General features: G+C 41.0%; 1 protein-coding gene across 1 annotated transcript; it reads right to left on the minus strand.

Moving 5' to 3' along the window:
• Positions 1–9,126: 9,126 nt before the first annotated feature.
• Positions 9,127–9,912, minus strand: LOC145994827 (uncharacterized). The gene has a single exon (XM_083131204.1). It carries the CDS (start codon positions 9,910–9,912, stop codon positions 9,127–9,129), a length of 786 nt encoding a protein of 261 aa, XP_082987330.1.
• Between the last annotated feature and the right edge of the window lie 660 nt (positions 9,913–10,572).

The following is a 10,572-nucleotide window of genomic DNA, read 5'->3' on the forward strand; positions in this document are numbered from 1 at the left end:
TGAGAAAATATCTAAAAGTCTTTAGTACATATTGCGCTGCTGTGATCTCGAGTGTGAAAACATCATATTTCTTCTCGGTGTCTGTAAGACAGCGACTACAGTATGCTATTACAGAACGCGTACCGTCTTTTTCTTCCTGGAGGAGGGCCCCAGCGATGCCCACGTATGAAGCATCCACGAATACGAGCGTTTTCTTCCGTGAGTCGTAGCTTTTAAGAACGGGCGCAGTTGTTATCATGGTTTTTAACTTATTAAAAGCTTCTTGATGAGTTTCGGTCCATTGGAACTTGACATTCTTTTTCAGCAAGCGAAATAAACATTCCGCGGGGACATGGAAACCGGATAAGAACTTCCGTATGAAGTTAATAAGTCCGAGGAAACTTTTTAGATTCTTCTTCGACTTCGGCTGGGGGAAGTCTGTGATAGCCTTGATAATGTGATCCGATATTCGGGTGCCCTTTTGAGAGACAAGGTGGCCCAAGATGGGGACCTCGTTATACAAATATTTGCATTTCTTAGTTCCTAACTTGAGATTAGCTTCTCGTAGTTTGCGAAATACCTTCTCCAGAACGTGTAGCATTTCTGTTATTGTGTCGGCACTGCAAATAATATCATCTGTGTAACATGATACTTCTGAAGCTGGAATTTCACATAGTACCTTGTGCATGAGAAAATTCATTACTGCAGATGAAGTCTTCATTTCCATAATTAACCGATTATAGTGAAATGAACCAATGCCTTAGACAGAGAATGCTGTTAACTCCTTGGAACGTTGCGAAAGTGGTATCTGAAAGAAAGCTGCACGTAAATCAAGCACACTATACCACTTTTTTCCGCCTATGTCAGCTAAAATTTGCGCTGTTGTGGGCTGAGTTAGGCCTAGGGGTTTTAACGCAACATTAAAAGCACGAAGATCGGAAACAAAACGGTAAGAATTATCGCGTTTTTTCACTAAAAGTACGGGGTGTCTGTAGTTCGAACCCTGTGACTCACTTAGAACACCGTCTTTGACAAGTTTCGCGATCTCACCTTTCATTGTTCCTTGCAAATTAAAAGGAATTCTATACTGTTTGCTTATAATGGGCTTGTCGTGCGTTAACTCGATGTCATATTCGTAAGCGTTCGTGACACTAGGTGGGTCACCTTCCCATGACATAATATCAGAATAATTGTACACTAAGTCTAACACTTTTTGCCTGTCTTCCTGTGATAGGTCTGGATTTACGTCTATTAGTTTGGGATCAAACTTAAGCTGGCTCGGTGAAGGATTTGCGTTGTTTGTGCATGTAAATGAAAAGTCACGATTAGCCTGAAAAGTGTCAAAATTCATTATGTCCGTGACATCTGTTACTATGTTACATGATGCGATTTCGCCTATCTGTGTACCCGCTTTTAAAGTAACAGGCACATCACTTGGGTTAATGACAAGTAAAATTCCTGACTGGGGGTTTAATGTACAGTGAGGTACACAAATACCATGAGTAAGCAGTGTTTCAACAGAGGGGGTCAGTAATACGGGCTGGTTTTTATTGTTTCGTTGGAACGAAACTGGCACGTAGTTCTTTGTACGCGGACATAATGTGATATTTTCTGAAATAACGGCTTTTGTACATCTAATTGCAATTCTGTTAATGACTTCATTAGACACTGTATGTGACGAGTGTTTCTTTTTGATATTCCAAAGTGGAATGTGTCCCAGATTTGTGATGGAAATAGTTTTTTTCTTTTAATGAAATGTTGCATTTCTGAGCTGTTAAAAAATCATTTCCTAAAATGCAAGGCATGCTATTTGATTCAATTATTCTAAATGCGTGAGAGTATTTAAATTTACCTATTTTCAGTTGTAAAACCGCTATTTCAGATAAATTCACCTGATATCCAGTTACACCTTTTATTGTAGTTTTTGCATGAATTATTTTTGCACCTGACGGTACAATGCTCTTGCTACAGATGGATATTTGTGAACCTGTATCGATCATGAGCTCGATTGATTTATTGTTGAGGGTGGCCTTTAAATAAGGTAAACTGTCTTTCTCTATCAAAGTTTCTGTATGTTGAACGGTACGAGATCGGGTTGGTGCTTGACTCGTACCCCTATTTAGTTTAAAGAATCCTCTGGTTTATGAAAACAAGAATTTGATTCATGGTTTCTTAATCCACAGTATTCACAAGGGTTTGGATACAAGGGACGGGGATTTGCGTTTCGGTTACCCCCGCGTCCTCTTGAATTCGAACGGGTTGACCTAGACGTTCCTCTAAAATACCTATTTCCGCTAATATAACCATTTGCTTGAGGCTGATAAGAATTGTTCCCCTGCTCTAAATTGTTTTGGTGGGGAGGGGATCCTCTACAATCTATACATTTAAGACGCCTGGGTAAGTCAATACGGCAATGGTTAGAGATACGCATCGCCCCGAACTGATGTGAAATGCAATCGTCGTGGGTCTGAAGGCAGCTGGGCGATGCTGCCGCTTGCTGGGTGCAGTTACAACTAGATGCTATTGGCTTTGATGTGCTTGCAGCGAGAGCCGAGCTCTGAACTGTTGGAGCTAAGTTTGTCGTGTATTGAGAACCGAGGGCGTGGTTTGTGGAAATGCTTTGTGGTGTGACGTATGCCGCGTAATGGGATTGTTGTGGAGGGGGAAAGGAAGGAGGGGGCGTGAGTGTTGAGTATAGGGGCTATCCACCGGAAGGAAGTGCCTTCGCGCGGACGCCATACTTGTAGCACAACAACTTCCGGTTCGTAGGCTCACAACATGCCGCTAAAGGGAGCTGAGATTGTGTCATGTATGAAAGGAACGAATGAGTGTGTACAAGGAGGATGTAAACTACGATCAGGGCTAAATAATCTTTCATGGATCTCTCTTCATCAATTTCCTCGAGATCTAGGCGCCAAATTATTGCATTCAAGCTCTCAGGCGTGAAAATTGGTAGCCCATTAGCAGGAGTAGACTCCGCAGTAATGACAACGGATGTGCAGGAACCCAAAAAGTCGGGACCTGAAAAACAATCCCGTTCCGATCCAGGCTTCGGAAAAAATGATGCGTTCCCTACATATTTTTTTTGTACTAAATGTCCGAAATTTATTGAAATTAGCAGTTTTTATTCCAGAAATGCAAAATAAATCATCACCCGAGGGTGAAATTGTGTGTATAATTATTATTATTTTTTTTTTTAGTATCGGCTAATGTTGAATATTTTCCGCTCCTATAATCTCCCAATTTAGTCGGGAAATAGCATTATTTTTCCCGTTTTGAACGTCAGGACTTTAAACACACCCAGTCCTGTTTCCTTCCCAATCAAAAATTTTGCGTCCCGCACCACTTGCACTTCATTAAAAGTAGAAGAGAAATCATTCAAATCTCGATTTTCTCTCTGTTTTGGTGATATGAGCAAAAATATTACTTTTCCTTTCAAAAGATGCTCGGTCATGGCCAGATAGGTTACACGTTAAGTTCTTGAAGTACACACGAACTGTATTACATTTTTGTGTAACCAGATTTTTTTTGTGTGTGTGTAACCAACCAGAGGAAATAAATTTTCGTGCAACCAGAGGAAATATTTTTTTGTGTAGCCAGAAAATTAAGTGCGGGTACTATTATTAATTTTCGTCTTTTGCAATGGAAATCTTTTCAACATTGATAGATAGAGTGCCTCCCCGATGGCGCAGTGGTAGCCTCGTCGCCTTGTAATCAAGGGGTTCCGGGTTCGATTCCCGGTGGAGGCATATAGTGGTTCGGATCCCAATTTAAACTGTAGGTCCAGTCCCGATTAGCCTTACTGTGCACAAAGTGGACTTAAAACACCAACTCAATCAATCAAATCAACATTGATGGAGAAGAGGTCCTAGGTTTGAATACCATGGTGAGGCAATGATGGTGTGTCATTGTATTTGTCCCATCATTAATTTTTCCAGTTTATTATTCATCTTCGTCGTCATGTTTAACACAAATACCAGAAAATTGACTTAAAATAACAATGAGCGTTTTGTATTTCTGTGTTCAAACGAGAACGAAACCAGCAAGTGTGCATTATCGCATCCCTCTGACTCGTCCTGACTGAAAGAAGAAAAGAAGCTCCTTTTTCCGTTTTTTATATGTCCGTACATCTCGTACTTTTTCACTTAAAACATAAATGTATGCATTTAAGCGCTCTCGCTCTGTAAGAAAAATTACTTTCTATTTAATATGTAGGCTACAAATATCGCCAATGAAACGACGATCAGCAAATGGATCTCATCTTGGAATAATGCCGTATTACTTCCTAGTTGCTCATCCAATTGATATGCAAAGGCCTCTACTTTGCCCTGATATCTCTTATTCTCCTCGACGTCAAGTGCTTTTATATGATCCATTTCATCCGGTATACAAAACGAGAAGAAATGCCACAAGTACGCGCTTGAATTACCCGGCCGCCGTGAACCGGAAGTTGTTGTGCTACAGTTCGACAATCGATTGTGCCGTTCGATATGTTTTTGTTTACTCGTGGATAGCCCCTATATACTGGGAGCAATGTTCGCTGCAGGCGCGGGTGCCGTATGCGATTGCATTGAAGCCTGGTATTGTAAATTCTGCAACGCAGCAGCTTGGTTTACAAGATTTAATGCTTGAGTTTGCTCATCATTTTTCCTAGCTTGAATGAGTGATTCCTGTCGCTCGCTATTTTGCAAAAATGTTATAAGCTCGGAGGTGGATTCAAATTGTTGATGGCCAATCGCCTGAATATACTTACTGAGCAGACCAGAGATGAAAAATGACATTATTTGTTCATTGGTGGCGTGGGGAAAAAATCTTAAAATTAATGTTTTTTTCCTGACAATGTAGTCAAAAACTGACTGTCCCAGGGACTGTTTGGTTTCCATAAGAATTTGAGTGGGTTGGGCGGGAGAATAACTGCCGCGAAATAACGTTATCATCTCATCTTTGATCTGCTTTACAGTCAATGTGGCAAATGTGGGCAGAGTTTTGATATCGTTAAAGTACATTAGGGCCACATCTGAGAGAAAAAGGGGTAGCATTTCTTTGCACTGGTCGTTTGTCCACGTGAGGGCAGTGGCGACGCTGTCAAATTTTGAGAAGAACTCCTCAACTCGTGAGGGATCTTGCCCGGAGAAAGAGGGTGGGTAGAGGTTAGTCGGTAAGTGTAGAGTCATAGTGGTTGCGGTATGTGATCTAGGTAACTCGGGGGTACTGGTGAAAGGAGTCTTCTTTTTCCGTCTGGGAGTTTCCAGACCGCTTAGAAACAGGGGGTATGAAGCTGTTGCCTTAGATCTAGTTAGGGGCGGGGTGGGGGGTTTACGTATTTCTGAAGCTAGTTTTAAAATTTCATCAAGTGACTGATCTAATACGTCATGTAGTGATGTGTTCATTCGTTACTTGTAACTGAATAGGAATGAGGTTTAGGTTGTTTTGGTTGGATGATTGATTTACACGCTCTTAGCAAAATTTTAGACTTTTGACGTTAATGAGTATCGTTTTCGCACCCGAAATTACAGCATAAGTGCATCTCTGTCATCCGCTGATAACTGATATGAATGAAGAAGTTAATGTGGGCTGTATGGGTATGTACGGTGGAATACAAAAGTTATGCTAAGGTTTCGCACTTTCGCCATGAATTTAAAAGAAATTCGTATGGGAGAGAATAAAATTGTTGTTGCGCCTATTGCAACTATACCATGATTCGAAACTGGGATGGGGGGGGGGGGGTTAAAATGTCACGCGCAACTTGTACGGGAGTGTACAAAATTGCAAGGTAGCCCAAAGCAACTCCACCATGATGCGTTCACTGCTTTCAATTACTTAAACTACGGGGATCGTTACTGTGAACGCTTTAGGGGTCAGATTTATTTATTTATTTATTTATTTTAATTGAAACACAACAGGCGCATGCCCAATTACAGTGTTCAATATGGGATGACACCATTACATAAACAAGAACATAACTAAGAAAATTAACAAGAAATATGAATGACGCAATATACATTTTACATTTAAAATCAATTGTGAGAAGAAATTAATTATTAGATTATAGAAGCAAAGGGAACACAGAGACAATACAATAATAAATTAAGCTAAACTGTTGGATATAACCTTACAAGCTGAATGAAAACCAAAATTCAATGAACAAAACAAAACAAAACATACAGAAATTCAGCGATTAGATTTTATGTTACAATTACATTTAAATAGGTCTACGCTTGGATTACTCTTAGAAACTGAATTAAATAACTTGCACATTCTCCTCATGGGTTCAGCTTCGGTCATTTTGGTTCTTCCAAGGGGGATTTGAAAGAGATCAGTTCTGGGCCTTAACATACAGTTTGGCACATAAAAATTTAAATTCGACAACAGATTAAAAGAATCTATTTTACCATTGATAAGCTTGGAGAGAAAAGTTATTTGACTTGTTTGCCTCCTTTCGTCGAGTGACGGAATATTAAAGATTTCGCGTAATATGTTGCTAGGAGTGAGTTTTGGATATGTACCATCAAGTTTAAATAGTAGATATCTGAGAAATTTATTTTGAAGCTTTTCTAATTTTTCGATATCTTTCTTGAATTGCGGGTTCCAAACAAGAGAAGCATATTCGAGTTTAGATCTGACGAGCGTATAATATAGCAAGAGAAATGTTTCCTTTTTTCTAAATTGATGACCCATTCTCATTATAAATCCCAAATTTCTGTGAGCTTCGCTTAAAATGCGGGCAATATGTGATTGGAATGTTAACTTTTGGTCAAAAGTGACCCCTAGGTCGGTAACTATATTCTCACTTTGTACTAACACATTAGAAATAGTGTATGAATGTTGAATAGGGTGTCTGTTGTGGGTGAATGATACAAGTTTACATTTCTTTAGGTTTAGGCTGACTTTATTAATTTCACACCACTGAAGCAAGTTATTCAGCTCTTCATGTAATATTGTACAGTCATCAGCGTTTTCGATATTTTTGTATATTTTAACATCATCAGCAAAGATTAATGTCTCACTTTTTGTGAGTAGTTCAGGCAAATCGTTTATAAAAATTAAATATAGCAAGGGACCAAGGTTCGACCCCTGTGGAACTCCCGAACTGGCCACGAATTCGGTTGATCTGCAGCCTTGATACACGACATATTGTCGGCGGTTCTGCAGATAGGAAGAAAGAAGGGTAATAAGTGGAGGAGAAAGGCTATTGTTGGCAAATTTCTGTATTAATATATCGTGGTGAACTGTATCAAATGCCTTTGAAAAGTCTGTATATAAAACGTCAACTTGCCCTTTATTAGCTATACTGGGTGCAATGTAGCTTGTCAGTTCGACAAGATTGGTTACGGTTGAGCGTTTTTGGACAAATCCGTGCTGTTTGGGGGAAAGAATGGGTTTAATATGAAAATATATATGTTTGTATATTATCTGCTCGAAGAGTTTTGCTGGTACTGACAATTTTGCAATAGGCCTGTAGTTACATATGTCAGCCTTATCGGCGGCTTTGGGAATCGGACAGATTTCTGTTGTTTTCCATATTGCTGGAAATCTCGAAGTTCTGACAGCCAAGTTGAAAAGAGTGTGAAGAGGGTACTTAAGAATTTCCGAACATCCTTTAATTACATAAGGGGGGATTGAATCAGGGCCGGCGGATTTTTTAGGTTTCAGTTTTTTAATGGCTTCCTCAATTTCATTTAGTGATATTTCAGAGATATTTAAGATACTAGGAAGTGAGTTCATGTTTACATTAGGATGCGGATCTTTGTAGATAGATGGTTCTTTGGAATATACGGATTCAAAATACTTTGCAAAGAGATCTTGGATACTTTCATTATCGTCAATGGTTTTATCATTATACTTAGTTGGCTGCACGGGTGGATTTTTTCTTTGATTTTTAATGAAGGACCAAAACTGGTTAGTATCATGAGCAAGATTGATTTCGGAAGTTTCAATATAGTTTTGGTAAGCTTTAGTGATCTCCCATTTTAATTTCGTTCTTAAGGTTTTATACTTAATTTCGTGATGCGTTACATTTCCCATTCTTTGTTTCCATTTTTTGTGGTGACGTGATTTTGCTTTCAGATTTTTAATAATTTCCCGCGTGAACCAACATGGGTAAGATTTTTTTACAGAGGAGCGAGAGCGTGGAACACATTCATTAAAAATGCTTTCGATTATTTCATAAAATTTATCAACGGCAATATCTACGTCTTCGCATTCTTTTATTTGGTCCCAGTCAGCTAATTCGAGTTTCCGATACAAATTAATGAAGTCTGCTTTCTTGAAATTATATCGTTGGATGTTTGGATTTAAAGCTCTTTGTTTAGGCATGGTTTGTGTTAAAGTTATTCCTAGAGCCGGATGGTGTTTATCTTCGCTTACCAGAGGCTCTTGGCGAAATATTTTAGTATTTTCAATATTTGTTAAGACTAGGTCGAGAGTTCTACTATTGGCGTTCTGGATGAAATTTTTGCTTTTGAGGTCGTTGAAATCGAGGAAATATTTCAGTTCCCGACATTGTGCGCCTAACGTGAGCAACTCAGTGTTGGAATTTTTAATTTCAGGGATGTTGAAATCACCTGCAATGACCAACGGGCTCCCCAGAGGATAATGTGCAGTTATATGACTAAAGAAGTTCTCGTATACGTCCACGGGAGATGCAGGTTGAATATACACTACACACATGTAACAATCGCGACCAGATTCTGTTTTAAACTTTGTAATTAAACTGCCAATGCTTTGTTCGTGTAAAAGAGCATCGACCATTACAGGATTAAATTTTCTCTTTATGGCGATGAGGACACCGCCACCTAGTGTTTTGCCAGTTTCTAACGTGTTGCGATCTGACCTGAACACGCTATATCTATCGTCGAGTAGTTCGGAATCTGAAACTGAAGAATTTAGCCACGTTTCCGTGCACAAGACCACGTCGTAATTGTTACTCAATACACTTAAAAAGAACTGTTTGGTTTTTGATCGAACTCCTCTCAGATTCTGATAAATTATGTTCATGCTAATTATGTTTTTTTCATTGTCGCACAGAGTTTTGGAAGGGTCAGTTCTAGCAAGATTGATTGACGTCTCCACAAAAGCAGGGACACGAACAGGTGAAATAAACTTCTTACCTGACAAGTTGCGCTGGGCGTGGCTACCTTGACGTCCTCAAAGAGCTCGGAGACCGCTACCTCTTGCCCACTTGCTCCCCCTTCCATCCTGCATTCCTAGATTTCCTGGACGAACGAGGGGTGAGGGTTCTTGACCTCCGCTTTCACTTTGCTCCAGGCGGGGACCAGCACTTTGGGCATCGGAAGGGTTGCCAGGGTCAGCTTGCAGATCGCGCAGGGAATATCTTATGTTATCGACCACAAGATGGCGATAACTAATGTACGCACGGTGACCAGCGTTCCGGGCTCGGTGCATATGCTCGAGTAATCCTTGGCGTTCTTTGCGAGTGGAATAACAGAAGTCTTGGTCCAGAAATATCTTCGTCCCCTTCAGTTTGTTGCGGCATCCAATAACTTTTTCTTTTTCTTTGTATCGCAAAAAGCGACAGACGATGGGACGAGGACCTCGGTTACTGTTTGTGTTAATCCGATGCGCTCTCTGGATGGAATCCTCTTGCAGATCGATGTTTAATTTGTCCTTAATTATTGTTCGCACTTTTGTCTCCGTCTGGCTCCAGTCTTCTCCCGAGTCCCCTTCTTCAACACCGTATAACACCAAGTTATCGCGTCGGCTTCTGTCTTCTTGGTCGTCCAGTCTTTGTTCCAGCCAGTTATTTTGTTGAGACAGTTCCTCCACACGTTTCGTAAGGGAGCCAACATCTCTCTGCAGAACGTCCACTCTAGTGACGAGGGTTTTGAGTGAGGTGCCGAATTGCCGAACTTCGGAAACTAAGGAGTCGTTCGAAGCCTTGAGTTCTTGCAGCATTGCTTTGATCTCTCCCATTTCATCACTGGGCCCAGGATTTTGTTCCACACCACCTATCACTAGTAGCACTAAAATCACTAAACCATATGCACAATAACATTGCTTCGATTCAGAGCTACATTCCGCAGACACCTGACATTTCAGGCCTGATTTTACCACGAACATTCCAATCCGGCAACGCCAGGTCTCGGTCGAAACCCCCATTGCTTACCACGAGCTTAGAACGGAGCGGCTAGAAAACACGTCCTTCCTCTCCAACTACTCTCTAGGTTACGTTTATGGTCCCCATACAATCTCACTGACAGGCTTCTGGCAGGGAGTGGAATGATGTCAAGGGATGTAGACGACGTACATCTTACCTCTCGGCCAAGCGGTTGAGTATGGACGTCAGGCGACAGAGCACGGAGTCCTGAGTTCGACGGCCCACGGTCTTCTTGCCCGTGGCTGGCGACGAAGCACACGTTGGTCTTGGAGTATCGGCCCTAGGAAAGGCGCCGGGACGATGGTCTGACCGACGGCTACAAGTTGCAGGCCATGGTGCCGAAGATAGTCAACTCGCGAATGTACTGCGGTTGCCTTAGGCGAAAGCTTCGTCTCGGTTTCCCGAGCCGGGCTGAGACCTGGAAGGTGTCGAGGTCTTCGCCTGGGTTTCTTCTGGAGGTCCTTGAATTCTGAGAC

The sequence above is a fragment of the Lepisma saccharinum genome, chromosome 1 (assembly GCF_977018435.1).
Source record: "Lepisma saccharinum chromosome 1, izLepSacc3.1, whole genome shotgun sequence".
NCBI classification, from domain to species: Eukaryota; Metazoa; Arthropoda; class Insecta; order Zygentoma; family Lepismatidae; genus Lepisma; species Lepisma saccharinum.

What these genes read in the sequence shown, in the direction of transcription:
- LOC145994827 (XM_083131204.1), bottom strand. Translation starts at nt 9,912, where the DNA reads ATGGGAGAGATCAAAGCAATGCTGCAAGAACTCAAGGCTTCGAACGAC.